The sequence below is a fragment of the Hyla sarda genome, chromosome 3 (assembly GCF_029499605.1).
Source record: "Hyla sarda isolate aHylSar1 chromosome 3, aHylSar1.hap1, whole genome shotgun sequence".
Classification (NCBI taxonomy): domain Eukaryota; kingdom Metazoa; phylum Chordata; class Amphibia; order Anura; family Hylidae; genus Hyla; species Hyla sarda.
The window spans coordinates 125,902,634-125,928,280 of record NC_079191.1 but is presented as its reverse complement, the minus strand read 5'-3'; the positions used below and the strand labels follow the sequence as shown (position 1 = coordinate 125,928,280).

The window sequence follows — 25,647 nt, the reverse complement described above, 5'->3', positions numbered from 1 at the left end:
TAAATGTAGTTTATATGGACAACCCCTTTAAGGTAATAGCACCAGTGTTTCTTGTTTTAAGTCTCTATTGACCTTTTTATTGCTTAAAGGGTACTCTCATCAAATAAACTTTTGATATATTTTAGATTAATGAATGTTGAATAACTTTCCAATAGCATGTTAATGAAAAATATGCTTCTTTCTATTGTATTTTTCCTGATCAGTCCTGTCAGCAAGCATTTCTGACTCATGCTGGAGTCCTAAACACTCAGAGCTGCCAGCCTGCTTTGTTCACAGCCAAACAGGCTGTGAACAAAGCAGGCTGGCAGCTCTGAGTGTTCTCCTTTGTGAACAAAGCAGACTGGCAGCTCGTAGTGTTTAGGACTCCAGCATGAGTCTGAAATGCTTGCTGCCAGGACTGGTAGGGAGACCCCTAGTGGTCATTTCTTCAAAGTGGAAAATTAAATAGAAAGAAGCATATTTTTTAATAACATGCAATTGTAAAGTTATTCTGCATACATTAATCTATAATATATCAAAAGTTTTTTTGATAAGAGGTACCCTTTAAGTGAACTAGAGGTGATGCTGCATAAAAACAGAATGTTTGCTTTTGGTTTCCATTTCAAATTACAGCTGGACTATAAATTCCCCAGCATCAGAATACCCTATAAGCTTAGAACAGCATATGCCCATGCTACATGCAATAAAGACACTTCGCACCATTTCCATTTTTTATTAAGAACCTAAAATGACAAATGTCATCTCTTGGTTGGAATTAAACTATGCAGTTGGCATTGCCCTCTACTGACAGATAAGGATTGCTTTCAATAATAGTAACAATGAGCTTTTGTACTGCTTTCAGTGTGGCTCTCAAACTTGGACATAACTAACTCCAGAACTGGCAAGTGACTACGGGTGTCAGAAAGAAAATATAAGCTGCTTACTGGAAGTCCTTTGTATGAGTTGACAGAGTATATACAGAAATATGGGGAGTGGCAGAAAACTGCATATTGATAGACTAAATATTCCAGTCCACAGTAAAAAAAAAAAAAAATCTAATATATAGCAGAGCTGAGTGTAACATTTTACACATCTAATCATGGTATTACAGCATGTTAGCAGTTTACATTCCACTGTGGATAAATGTACTACACAAATAATGCAGCACGGAAGAGTTAAAGGGAACCTGTCAGCTGTATATGCTGGTGTAAAGGTATAAACTAGGAATGCACCGAAGGGGAAATTTTGGTCCAGAACCGATAATTTAGGCTGTGCTTGGCCGAAAACCAAAACTTAAAATGCATTGCCCCACCCCATTTTTATAATATAGTTTTTCTTCCATTTTATTACTTTTTTGGGGGGGGATCTGATGTGACCAAATTTTGGAATTGGAATTTTTTGAATTTTTTTGTGTTTACTTCGTTCACAGTGCAGGATGAGAAACATAATCATTTAATAGTTGGGACAATTACGCATGTGGCGATACCAAATATGTTTATTTTTATAATTTTTTCATTTTTATATGTAAAATGGGAAAAGGAGGGTGATTTAAACTTTTAATATGGAAAGGGTTAATGGGTGTTTTTAAAACTTTGAACTTTTTTTTTTATTCCTCATACAGATCAATGGAGTTCCATAGAACTTCATTGATCTGTGTGATCTGTGCTCATTTGGTTGAGCCAGGCTCAATCAAATGAAGAGCCACAGACACCAGGGAAAGAGAGGTAAGCCCTCCGGCTACCTCCACAGTGGATCGTCCCCCCCCCCCACATACACAATCACACTGCGGGGGGGGGGGGGGGGGGGGTTGGACAATCCACTTATGACGCGGACCCGACCCCCGGACCCGCATCATGTCCGCTAACCCAACCCATGACGTACAAGTATGTCATGGGTCGGGGAGGGGTTAAGCCATGCCCCCAAAATTATTGGCAGGAAAATTCACTTTAATTTTTCGTGGCCGGTAATTTCGGTGCATCCCTAGTATAAACTATTCCTTACATGGAGCTGATAGTGGTTGCCAAACTTTCAAATATCCTTTTTATTTCTCAGCCAAGTGTCAAGAAGGCTGGGCTATGCTGCTCAATCACCTGGCATTTCTCCTCCGTCACCCTCACCTCCCAGGCACTCCGTGACTGGCATACATAGCCCTATACATCTGTCAAGGAGAGGCTGGAAGGTGAAAACAAGCTGGGGGGCATGCCAGGCTGTGACACTAGAGCAATTCGTCTCTGCCTCCTTAGCTAACAAGTAAAAAATTAACTTTATAAGCTTCAAGAAAATGTATTTTGTTTTTACACCCTAACAGCTATCCAACAGTGTCTGCAAACAGCAGCAAATGACAGGTTCCCTTTAAACAGGAAATGCAGCTCTGCTCTGTGTATACGTATATACGTGCTCATAGGACTCAAATTACTGCAAAATCGTTAAGTTATTTTATTGACACCTTGTGTTTTCTTTATAATGGTCCCATTTTACCCAATGCTCTTGTGTATGAATCATTTTAGGTCTATAAATATGATCAGGTGTATGTCCCGTGATTGTACATAGGTCACTGTGATAAAAGGGTAGGTTTCATAAGTTTAGTAAGCTAGAATCTATATAGTCATATTATCCATAATATAAGGCAGTGAAGGAATGATAGGGATCAGCATCCATACTCTATTAAAACAGCAACAAAAACGATTTTCACATATTTGTTTGTCTGTAGCATGAAGTACAACATTATGACGATAAGCCTCTGCTTGATTCGGCACCAGCCTGACACAATCTGACTACCAGAAGTGTGTATATATATATATAATAATATATATATATATATATATATATATATATATATATATATATATAGTATATAGTATATAACTTCTGGTAGTGGGACGCAAGCCCTGTCATAGGGTATATTTTCGATGTATTTACAACTTGTGGTTATATTGCATTTTCTGCCATGGTATTGCAGCAGTTATACACAAAATGCTGCAAAAATAACAATCTGATCCTGTGCATAGATCCAGTAATCCCCACTATGGAGTCCTATGTCCAGAACTAAGTAGTGTGACTCCTATCCTCTGATAGTAGCAGTGCTTCTAGCTGAAAATACCTGCAGTATTAAAGGGGTACTCCGGTGGAAAACTTTTTTTTTTAATCAACTGGTGCCAGAAATTAATCCTTCCAGTACTTATTAGCTGCTGAATACTACAGACGGAATTCTTTTCTTTTTGGAACACAGAGCTCTCTGCTGACATCATGACCACAGTGCTCTCTGCTGACATCTCTGTCCATTTTAGGAACTGTCCAGAGCAGCATATGTTTTCTATGGGGATTTTCTCCTACTCTGGACAGTTCTTAAAATGGACAGCGATGTCAGCAGAGAGCACTGTGGTCATGATGTCAGCAGAGAGCTCTGTGTTCCAAAAAGAAAACCATTTCCTCTGTAGTATTCAGCAGCTAATAAGTACTGTAAAGATTAAGATTTTTTTTTAATAGAAGTAATTTACAAATCTGTTTAACTTTCTGGCACCAGTTGAGTAAAAAAAAAAAAAAAAAAAAAACATTTTCCACCGGAGTACCCCTTTAACTCCAAGGTATACAATGGTACAATGCAGGCCTATGGAATCCGAGAGCCCTATAAGGCAGTGGTCTTCAACCTGCGGACCTCTAGATGTTGCAAAACTACAACTCCCAGCATGCCCGGACAGCCGTTGGCTGTCCGGGCATGCTGGGAGTTGTAGTTTTGCAACATCTGGAGGTCCGCAGGTTGAAGACCACTGCTATAAGGGATCTGTACAAAGCAGATCTAAAACTTATGTGGAAAATGGAAAACGAATCTAATACACGAAATACAGAATCTATATTATACTGTGTGTCTGCAAAATGTAATGTAGTAGATGAAAATATGATGATGATGATGATGAGGTGACACTTCATAAATACTACTGGTTGGCACCACATCTTCCGGTTCACTCTAACCCAGATTTTATTTGCCCAAAAAATGCTGAGGTGTTCAAGTCTCAAGCTGAAAAAATGAATCCCTGTAAAAACAGGAGGAAAGGAGAACAAGTCTGTACTTAAATCATACCAGATGGGAACATTTCCCCACTACGTGAACCACCCAGACACTGCAAGAGATGAAAATATGACTTTTAACCATATAACATCCAGTGCTCGGTCACTGGGAACAATAGGATATATGGATAGTAAGAACCTTACAAACCCATAAAGCCATAGTTTTAGGGGAGATTTATCAAAACCTGTGCAGAGGAAAAGTTGACCAGTTGCTCATAGCAACCAATCAGATTGCTTCTTTCATTTTGCACAGGCCTTGTGAAAAATGAAAGAAGTGATCTGATTGGTTGCTATGGGCAACTGGTCAGCTTTTCCTCTGCACAGGTTTTGATCAATCTCCCCCATTGTCTTCACAAGAGATACATTGTTGTGCATATACCAAATTTTTACTAATATTATACTAATAATAAGTAATAATATTATTAATAATTACTATTTACTTTGGAAAACTATAATACAAGGTGTAAGGATTTAAACTGGAGATGGTCTATAACCCAAAACTGGAGTACTTCCCTGAAAGGGTAAAGTCTTCTTTCGCCAAAGTAAATTAATATATCAGCGAATTATATAGATTACAATTCCCCATTATATTCTAACTATCAGATTTGATTCCTTGACAAGTGGGAGGGAACGGTAACAATAGCTGGGAGGTTACAGAGTGCACTTAGGCCCAGATTTATTAACGTGACTGGAACAAAAACTGTGCGCTTTTGCCCATAGCAACCAATCACAGCACAGCTTTCATTTTACCAGAGCTCGTAATTATACGAAAGCTGGACTGTGATTGGATGCTACAGCAAAAACCTGACAGATTTGGTTCCACTCACATTAATAAATCTGGGCCATAGTCTGGATTTCCTATTATTTGACCACTGCTTATAGACTTTAGACTAAAATAAGCAGAAGGGTAATTTCAATGAGATTGACCAATGACATGATGTGGATTTAGGAGTCCCCAGAAGCTTTTTCTCTTGCTTTTAACATGTCGGATATTATGTTAGTCCAGGATATTAAGTATTTGCCACTGGTTTATTCCCCTCTTCACCAAAAAAATCCAAACTCGGTCAATGTGAGCATGTTTATGTAGCACTTGGTGAACCTACCCATCAACTGATGACTATCTAATATGTATGGCCAGCCCAAATAGTGCAACAATTGTATATTTTAACTCTGAAGCCACCTGCATTTCCACTAAATGGATGAAATACAGTAGTAAATGTGCATCTACTGTGATACAACCCCATTGGTATGGGGCACCACCAAGAAGACCTGTCACTGCTACGCTCTGGCCGGGGCCTTCTCCCTCCATGTTTATGCTCTTGCTGCCTCTGTAGATTTCTGTGTCACATGAAGGGTATCCATACACTCTCTCTCTGACATTAAATGAGCCTGAATACACACACGCATCTGTTCACTGGCCATCTGCCACAAGCCATACACTATTTAAAGTGCCCACACCTGTTTCTACCATTGCCTGAGCATTGCTTTTATGCCCTAGTGAAGGTGTTCTTGTCTGTGATACTCCATGTTTAAACTCTGCCTGCCATGTCAACTCCATCTCTGCCTTACTCTATGTACCATATTAGCACTACCTTGTATGACCTGGACTGTTGAACATTCATGTTTTACTATTTCCCTTATCAATTACAATATTTTTTAGGAGCCTAATGTGAGCCGAGCCGAACAGGTTCTTTAATTTATCATTACATTACCTACTTCTCCAGTACACATACAGGGCATTGAAACAGCTAAATACTGCCATTGATACAGTATTAAATAATTATTTTGCGCTAAAAGCTGCGGACACTGTTGGATAGCTGTTAGGGTATAAAAGAAAACTGTACCTTTCCTGGAGTTAAAGGTGGTTGCCAAACTTATAAAGTCATAGATTTATTTCTCAGCCAAGTGTCAAGGAGGTAGAGCTGAGCTGCTTTTATATATCAACTGGCTCCAGAAAGTTAAACAGATTTGTAAATTACTTCTATTAAAAAAATCTTAATCCTTTCAGTACATATGAGCTTCTGAAGTTAAGGTTGTTTTTTTCTGTCTAAGTGCTGTCTGATGACACGTGTCTCGGGAACCACCCAGTTTAGAAGCAAATCCCCATAGCAAACCTCTTCTAAACTGGGCGGGTCCCAAGACACGTGTCATCAGAGAGCACTTAGACAGAAAAGAACAACCTTAACTTCAGAAGCTCATAAGTACTGAAAGGATTAAGATTTTTAATAGAAGTAATTTACAAATCTGTTTAACTTTCTGGAGCCAGTTGATATGTTAAAAAAAAGTTTTTTCCCTAGATAACCCCTTTAAGTGCCACAGCCTGGCACACCTCCTTGCTCACCCTCACCTCCCGTCATTTCCTCAATTGTAAGATGAGCCCTGTACATCAGTCAAGGAGGGACTGGAGATACGGACGATACCTGTAGCTCTTTGCAGCAAATATATGACTGTTTCTCTTTAAAGATTTTTACAGATCCATATCCTTCTATCAACTTGAAAACAAAATGTACCTGCATGTTCTATGATAACACAGTAAAGAAAGAAACACCTAAGCTGACTTTCCATTAAGCTGGACTTTGGACTTAACATATTCATTGTGTAATTGATTATAGTAATAAAATCATTTCTCCAGTGTAATAACTTTCAGCTACAGAAAATAAAGGCACACCCAATATCTAGACATCTTATCGCTATCCATCTTATTTCTATTACCTACAAACCTGCACATACCTCCTGTCATGTCAGACACAGTGATACATAGATTCAAACTAACAATCTGAACAGATGTCAATGATTCCTCCAGCCCCAACACACATTATTCTTGGCTCTAGAGCAGATGTTCATATTCCCTCTATGATCATTTGTTACCAAGCACCTTCAAAGACAATATTACATATTATGTATTGTATCATAATATGTAATATATTCTGTAATATAAAAAGTTGTGCTTTTAGTGTCTCATGCATTCAGTAACATTTCCAAAATGTAAAATTTACCATACGCTCAATAGTTCTTTCATTCGTCGTCTAATCACTGGTCCTTTCACACGGGCCAATTATTGAGAACCAGCGTTGCTAGAAATGCTCAGTCGATTATCACCCTAAAAGAATTTAAAAGGGTACTCCGGATAGCAAAAAAAGATTCCTATTTTGTCCCCTCATGGCCAGACCATCTGTATTGTAATATACACTTATCTATACTGGGCCGTTTTCCCGTTGGAAATAGAGGCAGCAAGCTGTTGTTGTGAAAGGCGGCAAGTGAAGAAAAACCTGAGACATTCTTTGTCCACTTTGTCTCCTCTCTCCCTCAACACAGACAGAGATCATGTGACACTTTCTGATGTCATAATAATAATCTACGCCCCCGACATTCTCCAACCACCCAGTCACCCCCTATCATAACATGTTGAGCCACACCCCTTCTGACATCATACTGGCAAGTCACGCCCCTTTCTACTGGTCTCGGCAGTGAGGACACTGGGAAATGTAGTTTTAATAGAGTGTGAAGGAGGAAGGAACAGAGAAAAAAATGGAGCAGTGGGCAGAGGAGGACAGTGCATTGGGGAGCAGTGAATGGTTCCAGAAACAAACCAAGGGGACTATGAGGGAGATTAATCAAAACCTGTTTAAGAATTAGTGAAGCAGTTATCCATGGCAACCTATCAGATCGCTTCTTCCATGTTTCAAAGGACTTTTTAGAAATGAAAGAAGCAATCTGATTGGTTGCCACGGACAACTGTACCACTCTTCCTCGACACCGATTTTGATACATATCTTACATTCCACACTATGTGAGTACTTTTATTTTTTTATAGGTCCCGGATAACCCTTTTAAGACGTTAAGGATTAATCCTAAAATGGATGTGGTTCTCAAGATTAGGGTAATTGACCTTTGTGCCAATATAAAACCAATATACAACACTCATCTATACAGTCAGATTGCAGTCAATGGACAGAGGAGATGGATGAAGCCATGGACATTCCAGTTGATCAGATTGCGTCATTACGCCAATGGTTGGTCACCTCAAACTGTTGTGAATCTAGAAGGCTTATCATGTTAGGATACTCTCAAGCTTTCAGGACATGCTGAGAATTGGAGTTTTATGACAGATCATTGCTTAAAACAAATTATTTTCTCAGAAAAGTCTCTAATTCTTTGCAGGGATACATGTCCCGTACGTAATATCAAGGGAGCACTCTTGGACTCTCCTTAAGACTGTGAGCTAATGCTTTCTGTCTATTGCTGGCAATGCCGCAGGAATCTGCTATGTAATTATTTCGTCAGCACCAGCAGTAAGAGAATAAATCCTGTATCACCGCTTCAGCCTGAAACCCAAGACCTATTGGATGTAAGCGAGGAACGTTAGGAACAATAACTCTACATGACATTAATAACCACCAATATGGGATGCGTACACATCTTTAATGACTATTCCTTGAACAGGCCTGACATATTGGAGGTGGACACATTTCCAACACGGTTCTCAGGGGTCTCTTTGCTGCCAGGGTTTAAGGGAAATTATGCTCAGTACCCAATTTTGTATCTATAACAACAAAACAGTTTTACATTTCCATTATCTGGATTCTGCTTTTCAGCTGTACAATAAATATGATCTGAAAAGACAAAGCTGCCTCCCCACCCGAGATAAAGACAAAAAGTTAGCTAACCCTAATGGTGGTAGTTTTAAAAGCAGACAAATCCATGTTTCCCAACCAGGGTGCCTCCAGTTGTTGCAAAACTACAACTCCCAGCATGCCCGGACAGCCTTCGTCTGTCCAGGCATGATGGGAGTTGTAGTTTTGCATCAGCTGGAAGCACACCGATTGGGGAAACTCTGATATAGATAGTACAACCCCACTGTATTTTAGCAGATTATTGATACGATCTTAAAGAAGTAGTGCAGTGAAAAATAACTTAACCCCTATCCAAAGGATAGGGGATAAGTTATAAATTGCGGGGGGGTCCGACCAATGGGACCACCCGCAATCTCCTGAACGGGGTGCCCAGCAGTCTGCCGAAAGCAGCCATTCCGAACCACGCAGGAAGCAGCGGCTGATACGCCCCCTCCATGTAGCTCTATGAGATACATGGAGTGGGCATGTCGGCAGCCGCTCCGTGCGGGGGTCGGCATGCCCCCTTCCAGCAGACTGCCGGGGCCCCATTCAGGAGATCACAGGGGGTCCCAGCAGTCAGACCCCCCATGGTCTATAATTTATCCCCTATCCTTTGGAACAAGGATAAGTTATCTTTCCCTACATTACTCCTTTAAAGGGGTACACCGGTGAAAAACTTTTTTTTTTTCAACTGGTGCCAGAAAGTTAAACAGATTTGTAAATTACTTCTATTAAAAAAATCTTAATCTTTCCAGTGCTTATTAGCTGCTGAATACTACAGAGGAAATTTTTTTCTTTTTGGAACACAGTGCTCTCTACTGACATCACGAGCACAGTGCTCTCTGCGGACATCTCTGTCCATTTTATGTTTGCTATGGGAATTTTCTCCTACTGAACAGTTCTAAATATGGACAGAGATGTCCTCTGTAGTATTCAGCATATAATAAGTACTGGAAGGATTAAGATTTTTTTAATAGAATTAATTTACAAATCTGTTTAACTTTCTGGCACCAGTTGATTAAAAAAAAAAAAAAAATTTCCACCGGAGTACACCTTTAAGGCTACACATATCAGATGGAAATACGTTAAAGGTTAAACCACTGAGCCAATGGTCGTCTGATGAACTTTTATTACACCAATGCAGTAATATACATTTTAGTCTTTATGACACTTTACAGTTATTCAAAATTGGGCACACAAATTAAAATTGATGTATTTATTTATTACTCTATGCATATGTATTCACCCACATTTGTTTCTAGTGTGCCTGAGGAAGGAGCGAGTGAGTGCCGAAACGCGCTGTCCTACTGTTTTGTGTTAATAAAGTCAACTGGTCCTGTACAGTGCTTGTGGTATTAATATCGGATGTAGATATTGCAGAAGCGTCTTAAAGATAATGCCTTTGTTTCTCTCTATTTTGTTATTTAGAATGCACAAACATGCATTCTTTTACACATATGCAAGTGGTAGCATATTTATCTGTACTGCAGGTCACAAACATATTTGACATTTTGGTTCTAAGAAAGCGAACCTTTGTCGGACATGGCACAGTCCGTCAAACCCTAGTGACTCCAAACGACCATCTTTGTCTGGAGAAGCCATTTAGAAATGCTAGTTGTTGGCAGGGGATCACAGAATTCCACTGGGTGATTGGACTAGGCAGACAAAATACCTCCTGCAAAATTTGCAAATACGATTGCCACATATTGTTAGACTGGTACCATAGATTTAATGGTTGTGGGTCAGACCTGCGTCTAGTTTAGGGATCCACTAATACAATGTGCAGCTCATAAATAGTTCCTTAAAACAAAAAGTTCTATTTATATATATACTATATTCATATTATATATAGCTATGTTCAGCGACTGCCCCAAACTGAACCTCGGTTATAATAACAGATCAAGATAAATAAATGTATCTAGAGCTGAAGCAATAGCAGACTTGTTTGTCCTGTTTGCGGTAGCCTCCATGCATGTTTATACCATTCTTCCATCTACCAGTTATTTATTTCTAGCTTTCTCTAAGATCTCACCGGCAATATCTGACTGTACCTGTGATGAGCAGATTGTCAACTGTATACTGGTATATATGGGATAAAAAAAAGTATATTGCATCTTAAATAAAACAAAAGAAATACATACATAACAACCTACTAAGGAATACCATTATGAGTCTCGTGAGAAACCACAAACAATAACCATCTAGAAGCACAAGGCTGTGTCAGTCTTCACTGAATTGCCGCTCCAGCTTTTATCATTGTGATGTTCACAGACTGTAACCTTATCCTTGCAGTAGGATGTATGCCAAATGTCTAACTCCATAGCAGAAGCTAACTGTGGGATAAGGTCAATATTATAAAGATAAATGGTGGGAATATGGTCCATTTACTTTCAATTTGGCATCAAAGCTCCGTCAATATATCCCTATAAGAAACGCAATACATTTCACACCAATGCAACAAGCCTGGTGAAACGGCGTCCAAGAGAAAATATACAAATGTTGACATTGCAGCTCTGCCCCCTCAAGCACTGTGCATTATATCCTACAAAGAGTACATTACAAAATTTGTCAGTCAACCGCAATGAACATATGTGTCTATCCAAAAAAAGTAAAGGGGTACTCCGCCCCTAGACATCTTATCCCCTATCCGCCGCTGGGGACCCCACGTAATCTTGGCAGCGTCATCCTAGATATCCGATGCACGGAGCAAACTTCGCTCCATGTTTGATGACTGGCGATGTGGGGCGGAGGCTTGTGATGTCACGACCACGACCCACTCTTGACGTCACGGCCACACCCCTCAATGCAAGTCTATGGGAGGGGGGCGTGACGGCCGTCACGCCCTCTCCCATAGACTTGCATTGAGTGGGCGTGGTTGTGAGGTCACGAGTGGGCTGTGGCCATGACAACACAAGCCTCCTGCGCTGTACCCAACGCTCTAAGCGAACGGTCGATGCAGCAGGGAGGTTGTGGGGGTCCTCAGTGGCGGGATGCCTGCAATCAGACTCCTTATCCCCTATCCTTTAGATAGGGGATAAGATGTCTAGGGGTGGAGTACCCCTTTAAATGTCTACAGTTGTCTAGTATACAGATGGTGATCTAGGGCGCCAGGAGAACCTTCTAACTATCAAAGGAAGATGAACTGTCGCCGACATACAGTAAAAATCTCCTAAAAGTTTAGTCGGCCTCAGTCCTGGAATCTTTCCAAACTTGGTGGAGAGTGAAGAAGACAAAGATTAATTGCCTTCCACATTAAAGAACCAGACTAAGACACTTATTATTCTATCCAGCATACTAAAAAAATCTAGATGGACTGTGAATCATTGATGGATGAAGATTAGATGTATTATATAATTTATATTCAAATAGATAGGGCACCACTGGTTATATGGCAGTATACACACATGGCTATAAACATGTAATGATTTACTAGCTAAATTTCAGCATCAAACAATAGTTTATTCAGTATCACTGAGATATCAGCAAATGTTTAAGGAGGAATTTAGAGCAAGGACTCGTGCCTAAAGTGACAGTGGAATGATAGTGATAAAGTATGTACTGCCATTGCTGGAACTTTTCTGATGGTTACAAGGTTGCCCGGAAGGTTATTCCAGGTAGGGATGTATGTGTGCTTGTTGTTGCTAGAAGGGCCATCTAGACAACATGGGTATATGGACATATATATATATATATATATATATATATATATATATACACACACACACACACACACATATTTGTTGTACACCATATGCCTTTTATAGTTAAAAAAAAGAAGAAAAAAAGAAACTTCAAGTTTGATCCAGATAGATGCTCAAAAAACGAACAAAAAAAAACATGAAATACATATTCCTGTTGTAACTTGTAACAGGTATACAATTCAGAACTTAAAACTAAATAAATAAATGAAGTTGACCATATAGACATTTACGCAAGGCAAGAGCTGTCTTTTAGCAGTCTAAGTTTCATGAGGTTTAGGGTGCGTTCCCACTGAGTAATTCAAGTGGAATTTACTCGAGTAATTCCTCTAGAATTCTCCACTCCAAATGAATGCACATCTCCTCTGCCCATTGACTTTAATGTTATTTCTGCTGTCCTGCTCACATTGCGGAAATTCTGCTAGCAGAATTCCGATGCTAAATTCCTTTCCGCTTGAAGAAAGACCATGTTCATTCTTCAGGCGGAATCCGCGAGCAGAATCCAACAGAAGTCAATGGTCAAAAAAAAAAATTCTGTCCGACATCGTTTTCATATGGAATTCAAGTGGAATTCAAGAGGAATTCAGAAAAATTGATTAAATAGCCTCCTCCTTCATTCCTCTTCATTTCCGCATGGAAATTCCGCTTGAATTCTGCTTGATGGAGAAGGCAATAATTTCCTGACCGAAATTATTCCTCGTGAATTCCTCTTCAATTCCTCAGTGTGAACGCACCCTTAGAGTTTAATTTCCCTGAGGTGACACTTGCTTTACACTTTTTCCAATCAAATTTAGAACAAAGCAGATATATGCTGTAATGCACAGTATCCATCTGTACACCTGTAAACATACATATCAGATGATATTGAAGAAAAAAAAGTTTAAAATAATCCTAATTTTTCTTACACTAGCCACCATGGGAACCTAATGGGAACCATCCTATTTACTAACAGATAAAGGCTGCAATTTCTCAATGTACCAGACACTGCTGTTATGAAAAGCAGCAGCCAAGGGAATTTCATCCACATGAAAGAATGCATAATGACAGCTACATATTGTAGTATAATTCAACTTGAGAAAAAACAGACATGGTGGCACATCCACAACATGCACCTTGATCTAATGCTTCTCAGCAATATTTATTAACCTAAACAGGTCGTTAGTGTACTTAATGCAAGCCCGCTAGCCATTTCACGGCCACCTGTAAGTAGTGGGTCCCTAGTATTCCTAGCATAAAATGGCGCAGTAGTGAGTGGCGACCACCACCACCACAACACCAACTGGCAGAGCAGCCCCAATGACACTCAAACCAGTCCCTGGGCCGTGCCACCCTACAGACACAGTGCCGGGGCAGCAACGGATGCCAAACAATACCACCCCAGGAGGAACAGATGTAAAAAGCTCACAAACCATGTGCTCCCAGTATGGGACTGGGAGGCTGCCAAGAGGGATAGGGCCCTAATGCAGCTTCCTGTCAATTATATAGGCCTGGGGTGAGGAGGAGGGGCAGGAGAGTGCAGACCAAGCAAAAAAAAAAAAAAAGTGGGGATAGAAAACACAATGTGAATTCAACTTAAGAAAAAACAGGCATGGTCGCACATCCACAACATATATTGCTGTGAAGCATTAGCAACAATATTGCTGAGAAGCATTAGATCAAGGAGCATGTTGTGGATGTGCGACCATGCCTGTTGTTTATCAAACTGAATTCCCCCTCCCCCTCTCCCTCAGCCCAGGCCTATTTAATTGGCAGGGAGCTGCATTACGGCCCTATTCCTCCTGGCAGCCTCCCAGTCTCATATTGGGAGCACATGTTAAGTGAGCTTTCTACATTTGTTCCCCCTGGTATGGTGCTGTTTGGCATCCGTTGTTGCCCCAGGGCTGTATCTGTGGGAAGGCGTGGCCCAGGGACTGGTTTGAGTGGCATTGGGACTGCTTTGCCAGCTGGGTCATTCCCCCTGTGGGCACTGGTGTTTGGGCGGTGGTGGTCGCCACTCAGTGCTGCGCCATTTTATGCTAGGGATGTTAGGGACGTGCTACTTACAGGTGGCCATGACATGGCTAGTGGGCTTGCACTTCATGATCATAAAGTACACTAACGACCTGTTAGTTTAATAAATGTTGCTGAGAAGCATTAGACCAAGGTGCATGTTGTGGATGTGCGACCATGTCTGTTTTTTCTCAAGTTGAATTCATATTGTAGAAGAAGGACCCTGCATACACACATGACTGGGAACACCAACTGTTTAAAACATTTTCCTTTTTTTTTAAAGGGGGACAGATTCCAAGGAGCAGCCTGGAGAAGATGAAGCATTCTGACTGCATTCAATGCCCCACAAAGATCTCTTTGTCCCGACACATATTGTAGACCTCTTCATTCAGGACCCTCTGACATATGCAAGAGGGTCTATTTATACCAAGCTGTCTTTTATAGCGAAGGCCAGTACAATTCCTGCACCATATTTCCTAGGATATCTACATTCCTTTTAGTACACAGTAATGTTCTGTATTAAAGAAATGAATTTCATTAGAACAGCGTTTTTTTGTGTCTAGATCTAATTATGTACCAGAATACCAGAATATAGGATGGAGTCAATATATTTTAACTGACTATTTAGAGTGGTCTGTAAAAAAAACACAAGTATTTCAATACAATAGAGATTTAACTTTTTATCCATTGTGAGCCATATGCAACTTTCATTGATAGTCTCAGCTATATTCAAGTAAAATGAAGATAAAATCATGACATTTGGAGATAAATATTTAACTTTGAAAACTGACACACTGGTATGAAGCCAACCAATCCGGTAGTATTCTGGGGACAGGATATGTCTGTGATATTGTCATACTGTAGTAGTTATTCTGTCATAACTTAGACATTTTATGACAAGCAACACAATAGGGGATTTTCCATCAGCATTTGTTTTTTAACAGGATAGACCAGTGTATCTCAACCAGTGTGCCTACAGCTGTTGCAAAACTATAGCTTCCAGCATGCTGGGAGTTGTAGTTTTGTAATAGCTGGAGGCACACTGGTTGAGAAATACTGGGATAGACAAACAGAGACTGGCATTTTTTCAGTACTTCGAGAAAAAAAAAAGGATCCTTACAAATCTGTTCTTTGTACAATGCAAGTCTATGGCAATGGTGCCATAGGATAGGCATCCTGTTGCACCACCTTGAATGTGTGACTGACTTTCTAAAATAAAAAAAATAAAAAATAATAATAATCTTTCCATTTTAGGAACTGTCCAGAGTAGGAGCAAATTCCCATAGAAAACCTATCCTGCTGTGGATGGTTCCTGACATGGACAGAGGTGTCAGCAGAGAGCACTGTGGTCAGACTGAAAGGACATTCAAAAAGAAAAGAACTTCCTGTGGATAATACAGCAGAAGATAAGTACTGGAAGGATTAAGATTATTTAATAGAAGTAATTTACAAATCTTTAAGCCACTAGAGAGGGAGAGAGCACACCGTGCAGCTTAAGCATGCAGATATACGATACCACTGGTATACACAGGCAGCCTCCGGACCCGATAAGTAACAACGCAGCACCTGCGGGGTGCACACACTAGATAAAGTATCAAACAATACAATGAAAGAGAGTAGCGTGCACTCACAGCGGGTAAACAGCTGCAGGCCCGAGGTCCGGGATCACCGCGGCATAGACGGAGACGGTAAGGGGCGCTCAGAGGCTACGCCGGCTGTTTCGGACGTAGGAACGTCCTTCTTCCGGCCTGAAGAGGCCGGAAGAAGGACGTTCCTACGTCCGAAACAGCCGGCGTAGCCTCTGAGCGCCCCTTACCATCTCTGTCTATGCCGCTGTGATCTCGGGCCTGCAGCTGTTTACCCACGGTGAGTGCACGCTACTCTCTTTCATTGTATCATTTACAAATCTGTTTAACTTTCTGGCACCAGTTGATTTAAAAAAAATCTTTTCCAGTGGAGTACCCCTTTAACAGGATGCAGAAACATGAACCTAGCCTATGACTGGGAAGGTGAACAAAACGTGCAATGACACTTTTACAGGCTGCTATAAACATGAACAATCTTCATAGGCACTGTGGTGTCTACAAGTCATTTCATCTGGCTGCACAGTCTATTGGATCAGAGATTTTATATATAGTGAACTTTACATAGATTGTATTCACTTCAGAAATATTCGTGCAATTTACAAGAGCTAAAACCATGAACAGGAATGACACTGGGACTGCTCTTTGAATAGTAAATAGCAACAGCTGTCAATTTACAAAGCCTGAGACCAATAATCTGATATGCGTTTATTGCCCTGGGTATTTACAATGAGCTTCAGCAAGAACATTTTGTCTGGCAGTGCCTAGTCTCTTTACATTGTACCTGTGATATAGTAACTAACATATATCTAAAAGTAAACACCCACAGTACAATGGTAATCTGCATTCTAGGTAATAAAACCAATATAAGGGCCATAACCATAATGAAAAAAGGGACAGCCTATGTTTGCATGCATCAGACTTATTGACTTTCATTTAAAAAAAATACATACCGTATATTATGTACATATAAGGTTAATACCTATGCTAAACTAAGGTATCCTTGCATGCTGGCATACATGAATAGAATGGTATACATTTATGGATATGTTACTGTACAATTTTCGTTGACAATTGGTGGCATGGTGTAGAAGGAGCCCGGGGCCAAGTTTGCACAAAGCTTTTATGACAGCTCTGGAGATGGCAATTACATAGAAATACATTGAATGGAAACTTCTTCTGTTCATTAAAAACAGAAACCTGTTACTCCACATAATCTGGTTTTCCTTTTTCATTTTCTCCATTCCAACAATGTCTGTGCACTAAATTGGGTGAGTACCGTATATACTCGAGTATAAGCCGAGTTTTTCAACACAATTTTTTGTGCTGAAAACACCCCCCTCGGCTTATACTCGAGTGAACTCTCCGCCTGTCAATCCCTTCATCAGTGGTCTTCAACCTCCGGACCTCCAGATGTTGCAAAACTACAACTCCCAGCAAGCCCGGACAGCCATCAGCTGTCCGGGCATGTTGGGTGTTGTAGTTTTGAAACCTCTGTCTTAGGAATGGAAGTGTATATTTAGGAACTGTAAAAAGGCATATGATCAGGGATCCCTAAGATATTTAATCAACATTTTTGGGGTAGGCCACAGGCCTCTTTAAACCCACAAACTTGCTTTCACCCCACTCTCTTCAACAGTCAGCATCTGAAAAAGGAACAGATCCGGTAGAGATACCCCAAGTGTTCCCTGCAGGATCTCTACAAGAATGTTCGGTTTTATATTTCTTCCATGACTTTGAGATCTAGATTTCCTGTTCCTTTGCGTTCTTAATTTGTAATGTAAGAAGTTCACTGTCCCCGATATCCCATTCCATTCCAATTCCAATTTGGAAATTGTGCAGCCAAAAAAATTACACACAATGTATGATTTTTTATAAATATAATATGTGTCACTCTGGACATAAAATATTATCTGAGGGGTCTCAGATACCAACAGTACCCACTGATCTCAAGAATAAAAGGGCTGCATTACTATTTTAGTGACAAAACCACACAGGAATGGCACTTGAATCCCTGACTGAAGAAAAAGTGGGATGCTATTGGTTAGACTGCCGCAGGCCATTTAAAGGGCCTCAGCTCGTCCACCACATACAACAAGAGAAGATGTTTAAAGGCACACATACCCTATGAAATATACTGTGCACCCGAATAAAGAAGAAAAGTAACATAACACGGACTTGAACCTACGGCACCGCAGCTCCTCTGTACTGGCTTATAAACTGCATGTAACAGCAGTAATTTCTTGCTTAAGAAGGAAAATGTTACATTTCAAAGAAATTGCTTTGATGGCATATGTCCTATTTATGAGCACTAAAAACTACAATCTCTTTCATCTTTCAATTTATCAATCAGCAAGAACAAGTCACCTTTCATGTAAGATATGCTCTGCTGTGTGAACTGGAGCTTAGCCCTGAACTTGACAAAAAAATTCTCATTTGGAAGAGGTCAGAGGTCTTCAACAATCTGTTCTGAAAATGGATATATGGTACAGGAGGGAATGCTGCAGGCACATTGCACCATTCTAGAATACCAGACACAATGTGGTCGGACGCTGTCCTTACTTGTAGAAAGACGTTTCAAATAAGACTCACGTGAGCATGGACACTGTAGGGGAATTATTGCAGAACCCCCCATTATGAGGACTCATTTCTAAGTGTGCAGGCAGCGTTTATTAGATTATCTTTTCTCAATGTTGGTTTAATGTAGTTTAGTTTTAGGATTCTGGCTAGAATTCTGCCAATCTGGGGAAACATAGCTGCAGTCTAAAGCATGGAGAACAGACAGAGCGACAGTCTCAGCCACTGCTCAGAAAAAAACACTCACACAGGCAAAAGCCATGTGTTTTTTTTTTTTTTTCAATAAAATCCTGTCTATTTCTATGTCAAAAACCATGTTGTGTCACTTTAAAAAAAGTCCAGCTCCTATTGACTTCAAAGCACATGAAAAAGTAGTGAAAAGTAAATTCTTTCTGCACAGTTACATCCTGATGCTCCCTCCAAATCAATGCGAGCTGAAAGGGGTACTCCGCCCCTAGACATGTTATTCCCTATCCAAAGGATAGGGATACGATGTCTAATCGCGGGGGTCCCGCCGCTGCTCCATGCCGGAAGACTGGCGATGTGGGGTGCAGGCTAGTAACGTAATGGCCACGCACCCTCAATGTAAGTCTATGGGAGGGGGTGTGATGGCCGTCACACCCCTTCCATAGACTTGTGTTGAGGGGGAGTGGCCATAACATTGCGAGCGGGGCGTGACCCTAAACGAATGTCGGGTACAGCAGGGAGATCACTGGGGTCCCCAGCAGAGGGGCCCCCACAAACAAACATCTTATCCCCTATCCTTTGGATAGGGGATAAGATGTCTATGGACAGAGTACCTACCCCTTTAAGGAGCGCATAATAGCAAACACCCAATGTGATTCTCCATCCCATTTATTAGTTTTACTGAACCCCTATGAGTATAACAGGAGGAGGTTTGCAATCAAATGTGAAATTATAGGTGTTATTGGATGTCTACAATCCAGATGCATTATTCAGGAGAGATAAAAACAAACCATAGAAGAATAAATGTGTATTATCATCACAATGAGGCATCCTCTATTCACAGGATAAGGGCTAAAAAGCCAATAGGTAGAGAACCAACCAATGGTATCCCCGCCACACTTGAGAACAGAGGTGAAATGTGTGCATATGTGGCGCTTGGCAATGCTTGGACTGCCCATAGAGAATGAATGGAGTCCAGGCCACACATACACACAGCCGCTTAATAATTTTGGAGGACATTTGACCTCTGTTCTCTGGATTGGCGGGGGTCCCAGAAGTCAGACATCCATGATCAGCTTGCTATAGACATAGCATAACTTTTGATCATAATAAGAGACAAAGCAAATGTACAATATAAAGCTTACTTTTTGCTGGCCTCACACACATCCGTAATGTTGGAAAATAGATGGTGGTTTTCGGTCTTGGTCATGGTAGCACTCAGCTGCTTAGAATTCTTGAACATTCGAATTAAAATCTCCAAACTGAGTAGATAAGAATGTTCTGAAGAAATAACCTCAAACATTGCCTGGGGGGTAAAAAAAAAAAGGAGGTACATTTTTTTTACAATGAATAAATGTAACTTGTTATCACATTAATGCTGCCCAAACAACAAGTCATTGGGGCAGCATCCAGTGGCTTCTGCCTGCCTCGCCGGCCTTGATTGATACATCTCTTCCTATACCCAAACAGAATTCCAGGGTGTCACACCACTAAAGGTGCGGGCAGAAACAGGATATTTATGCAGCGCTGTCCACGAGCCAAGGTAAGGGTAAAATGAATTTATTTAATAACTAATGAATACATGTAACGCGTTTCAAGGACGCTCCGTCCTTTTCATCAGACATCAAACCCAAACAGGTACATATAGCTAAGAGTGAGACCTATGCGTATGCCTGACTGCAAAAATAAGTAGACTGATCCTGCAGTCATGTGTTATACCAATACAGTGGTCCCTCAAGTTACAATATTAATTGGTTCTGGGACGACCATTGTATGTTGAGACCAGAACTCTATGGAAACCTGGTGATTGGTTCTGAAGCCCCAAAATGTCATCCGAAAAAAAGAAAAAGTGAGGATTAAAGAAAAATAAGTAGATAACTAATAGAGATAAAGCAATTTCATACATATAAAAGTAAGAAAGATCTGCTGGGAGCTGTAAATCGCTGTCTATGTCAGTGTTTCCCAACAAGTGTGCCTCCAACTTTTGCAAAACTACAACTCCCAGCATGCCCAGACAGCCGTTGGCTGTCCGGGCATGCTGGGAGTTGTAGTTTACAACAGCTGGAGACACCCTGGTTGGGAAACAATGGTTTATGTAGAGGACAGGAGCTTCTTAAGGGTCCTATACAGTACACACAGTGTCCCAAATGGAGCTGCCCTTACTTGGTGTCCAAAGGAGCAGCTAACTCTGGCATGGTTAAGGAGTAGTACAGAACTTGTAGTTCCTCCCTGTACTGTAGGGGGTGCTACCAGACAGACAGTCAGTGCATGCACTTCAGTAATACAGGTGATTTACCAGTAAAATGCCCATTCTGATTGGTCAGTTCCTCCAGTTGTGACAGGTATCACCGATCTGGACTGTCCGTAGCATTGTATGTGGAGTCTGGTTTCAAGTTACAATGGTCCAGAAATTATCATTGTATGTTGAAACTATTGTCATTGTAAGTTGAGGGATCACTGTACATCCCATTTGCCTACTCCCTTACTCTGTACAGAATAACAGAGGGATGAAATAACATAACATCAGACTGCACCCAGGGTATTCTTGTAGGCAGAGTATAGCATCAGTAGAAGCACAACGGTAAAAACTTGAACTTTTTTTTTAAGTATTGCTTTAGCAGAGATCTTAAAAGGGTAGTCCCATATCATATAGTAATGGCATATCATTAGAATATGCCACCACTTTAAGAACAGTGGGTGGTGCAATGTCTGGAGTCTCTCCCTCCCAAGAGTTAGAATAAGGACTTGATCCGGTGACCTTACCAGTCCCTGCACAGACAGGGGGTAGGGAGTGCCACTGGGAAGGGATGGCTATCCTCCAACAACAGATGTAAGGGAACCCACGGATCTGGCAAGGAGAATTTAAATATATGCCTGATCCTTTATTCTGGGGACTGGCAGTGGCTTCTCGCTCTATACTTATTAGAATAAATGTGGCAAAGCTAGTGGTCAGCTTTTTAAGCATTAAGTCATTTACTATATATATATATATGTATATACGCAGGTTTAGGTTGAAAGTTGTTGAATAGAGCTAGAACATTTTAGAAGCAGTAACATTTACCTCTTGTCTTTTTCTTTCTTCTAGGCCAACACTCTGTGACAACCCATTCTTTCGGACCTAGAAATATAAAAAAGTAGCCGTTTAGGGTTCTCTTTCATCATATGACATTCTTAGATATTACAATTCTAAAAGTGAAACCTCCCCTAAGGACAAACTCCTAAAGACCATCCCCTTTCCCTACACCTGATTTTCTGTGTGAGGTTTTCAGTTCCTCATTTATTATGCATTTTTTGAGAAGACCACTCCACTAGAAGATCACTTTTATGTGAAAGTTTGGGTAGTTGTCTCAAAGAGGTTTCACAGTATTATATTTACAATGTAATGTAGGCGGGCACAATGTCGTTTTTTTTAAATTTACAGTACTACAGCTCAGTGCCTTTCCGTAGTTCAGAGCTGGGGTTTAAAGGGGTATTCTGGCTTTATAAATCCAAAGGATAGGGATAAGATGTATGATAGCAGTGGTCCCACAGCTGGAGACCCTCGAGATCTCGGACGTGAATGGAGGGGGCATGGCGTGACATCACTAGGGGGCATGGCTGTGACTTCACGTCCCCGTCTAGGATGCTGCGGGACCCCGGCAATCATAGATCTTATCCCCTATCCTTTGGATAGGGGATAAAATGTATAAAGCGGAAATTCCCCTTTAAGAAGCTCAAATGGTGGAGAACCAGGTTAAGTTTAAGCTCACCATAAATGGCAAGGAAAACAAAACAGCAAATCTATAAGAAAATCAATTCCACATACATATGAGTAAATAGACCGTTTTCTAAATTTCTTATCAAAACTTCAAAATATTTGAAACAGCCAATAAAGATTCAAACAGTTGAAATAAAATGAGGATGAGGATGACCAGCAATAATACAGGAGGATACATTCGGAGAACACACCGTTCAGAAGCCTAAAGGTTTTGTAGAAATACTATTCATTTGGTTTCCGGGAGTTAAAGCAGAAATACAGATCCCCCTTATATGTTATCATATCTTTTTTTTTCCTTGGTGTTTTAGTTACTTGTAGTTTATTATAACCCTATCTATGCTGCAATCAACTCTTATTTTTGAGTGAACTAGTAAAGAAGTGAATGTCATACAATGTTGGACTCCCAATATACAAAGTGGCCAAACTGCAGTCATTAAGACAACTCTGCCCTAATGATACAGAGATAAAGCAGCTAATACATACCAGGTGGGCATTACCCACTTTACCATCATGTACACCTTCTCAGCGGCCCATTCTGCAACTTTATGAGAGTCTCTAACTCACATGAACCAGGTAACATATTAGTAGTTTAGTTGAATCAATCTTACAGTCACAAGAGTCAATAATATTCTAATAAAAAGGAACTTTGTCAAGGGAAATGTTGCATAAGAGTGTCATAAAGAGGGCTAGTGTTCAACAACAATGCAGTAAAATGTCAGCAGAGGAAATAGCACAGGAATATAGTTTTTAATGCCAATGAATGAGTTAGGCACAAAGATCTTATCTCAGTCGCATACAGTGCATCATTATCTGTAGGTTTTCTATTGTCATCTATATTCAGTAAATAGTATACTACAGTCCCTTGGGTCCTTTTAGACAGGCAATGGCCCAATACCGGGGCAGGTTGACTATAGTCAAGTTGATTGAAAAGACAATTTCCATAGGTCAATTGTTGTAAGTGAATGGCTGTACAAACAATCGCTGGACTGTTCATGTGGCTGTTAACTTCCATTATAACCGGGACATAGAAAGACCTTGACCTTGAAGAAGTTAGTGACAATACCAGCTTACGGGTAAACTGTTTAGAATGTGGCTTAGGTGTAATGAGGGTACTGCAAGCTTTTTCATGAATGAGATGTTTTGTGTTGGCTAACATTTTGTGGGAATAACCTCTTGACTCTAATCTTAGCATGAGGTCATAAGTTTGGGCCCCAAAAGTGGAAGGATAAGTACCAGGGCTCAAGTCCTGCAGGAATGCGTGGGAATTTTTTCCACAGCAGGAACACCGTTCCCATTAATAGGACCAGCCCCTGAGTGGAAATCTTGGGTGAGTTCCCACACTTTTTCCCCCAGGATATAGCCCCTGGTAAGTACAGTTTTTTCTTCAGACGGGTAAGTTCACCCAACGACATGGGCTGAGTAGTTAGAGAAGGACGATCGCTCTACCAGATTGATGGAGATCCAAGAAAAATATGGACACATGTTCAAGATGGTGGGTATATTTAAAATGATATTCATTAAAGTTAATGCATTCCATAAACAGTGGTACATATAATCTCCCCTGGAAACATTCCTTCTGGGGGTGATACCTCTGTAGCATACAATGGTAAGCAACATACCAACAGCTCTGTCATGCCCTAGGGCAGTGTTTCCCAACCAGTGTGACTCCAGTTGTTGCAAAACTACAAGTCCCAGGATACCCAGACTACAGAGGAAGCAGCGTTTTCTTACTCTCCTGACAGGTCTGTTACTCTTTTTTTATTGGGCTAACATAATATAAATACCGTACCTTTAGCTATAACCAGCACTCCTTGAGAAAGCCTTACTTGTGGCAAAACGCGTCGGAGGTTTGTAGCAGGGCCGGGGCGAGTCCTGGACACGTGGGGCTATATACATTGCTGCTATTTTCTGTTGCACTATTGTTCCTCACTTGTCACTACTCTTTTACTTGTGTTTGAAATTACGGTAATTTACTTGTTGAGTGCACCACTGATATACGGAAATACTGTTTTTGTCTGCACTTTCTTGTACCCTTCCGTGATATTGTTCACAGCCAGTCAGTTACCCCTTGGCACTTGCACCTTTTTGTTTCTTTTATATAGCAGTTTTGCACTTCCAATTGTGTATACCCCTTCTTTATCTATTGAGCACCATACTGGGTTTTACCGGGACCTCTGCTTCCCCTGTATTCGTATTGCTACATTCTATAAATTATGTACGTTTGTAACTTTTTATTTTCTAGATGGACTTTTTATGCATACATTTGATATATATATATATATATATATATATATATATATATATATATATACATATATACACACACACACATACTTTTAGTCCGTCTATATGTACATTTTAGATTCACGTATATTTTAATTAATAAAAATATATTTTTTAACATATTGTTTTGCATCATCATGTGGTGTTATGTTTTTGTACACCTTTGGCGTTTGTAGGTATATATATATATATATATATATATATATATATATATATATTGTTTCATTCAGTTATTACTCCGCCCTACTTCTTTTCATTCTTATTTGGAGCCACGTATTTTAGGACTTTATATGTTTTTCTTTTTTTTTTTTCTACAGTAAAAAATTTAGAAATCCTTGTATTTTTAGCCAACAGTTTTCCTCTGTGTTAGATACAATCTTAAGGCTGCGCACAAATACATCACTATTGCCCCAGAGCCAAATGTACAGACATTCATTAATAACTATATGTAATGTGACCAGGAGAAACATAAAGATGAACAACCATCTGCATGTTCAAACTGATCACTCCTAAATTCTTAGTAGGTCACATAAGTAATGACACAAACCGGATAGTATAAGTATCCGTTTTCAGCCCTTAAGAACTTATGGTCCTTATATTATCACCTAATACTTTTCCAATATTATCTTTTTTTTTACTGAAAAGTCCCAAGATGCTGTTGTATATATGCAGGAACAACGGTGTCTTCTTTAACTTCTCAAAGTAAAAAAAAAAAACTCTAGAATGACTTGAAACATTATGAAGAAATCTAAATAATATAAAATGTATAAAGTGCTCCCATTCATCTGTGCAAAGTCCATGCAAAGTCTGCACCTGCATTTATAAAAGTATTAGAAAAAACTATTAAAGAGGTTCTCTTGGGAACACTAAGCCCCAGGGGATAAGTGTCTGATCGTGGGGTCGGACTGCTGAGGCCT

At 40.2% G+C, this 25,647-nt stretch overlaps 1 protein-coding gene across 6 annotated transcripts in view; it reads right to left on the bottom strand.

Moving 5' to 3' along the window:
* The window catches only part of ARHGEF26 (Rho guanine nucleotide exchange factor 26), a 137,736-nt gene that overhangs the window by 77,573 nt on the left and 34,516 nt on the right, over positions 1-25,647 (bottom strand). For all 6 annotated transcript variants that reach the window (XR_008891112.1, XM_056564994.1, XM_056564989.1 and 3 more), the window contains exons 5-6: positions 21,752-21,808; positions 19,836-19,996 (exon numbers count right to left, since the gene is read on the bottom strand). Coding sequence is in view for 5 of the 6 variants with exons in the window: in XM_056564994.1 (XP_056420969.1) it covers positions 19,836-19,996; positions 21,752-21,808 (218 nt within the window). In the remaining variant the exon portion in view is untranslated. The remainder of the gene's footprint in view (positions 1-19,835; positions 19,997-21,751; positions 21,809-25,647) is intronic.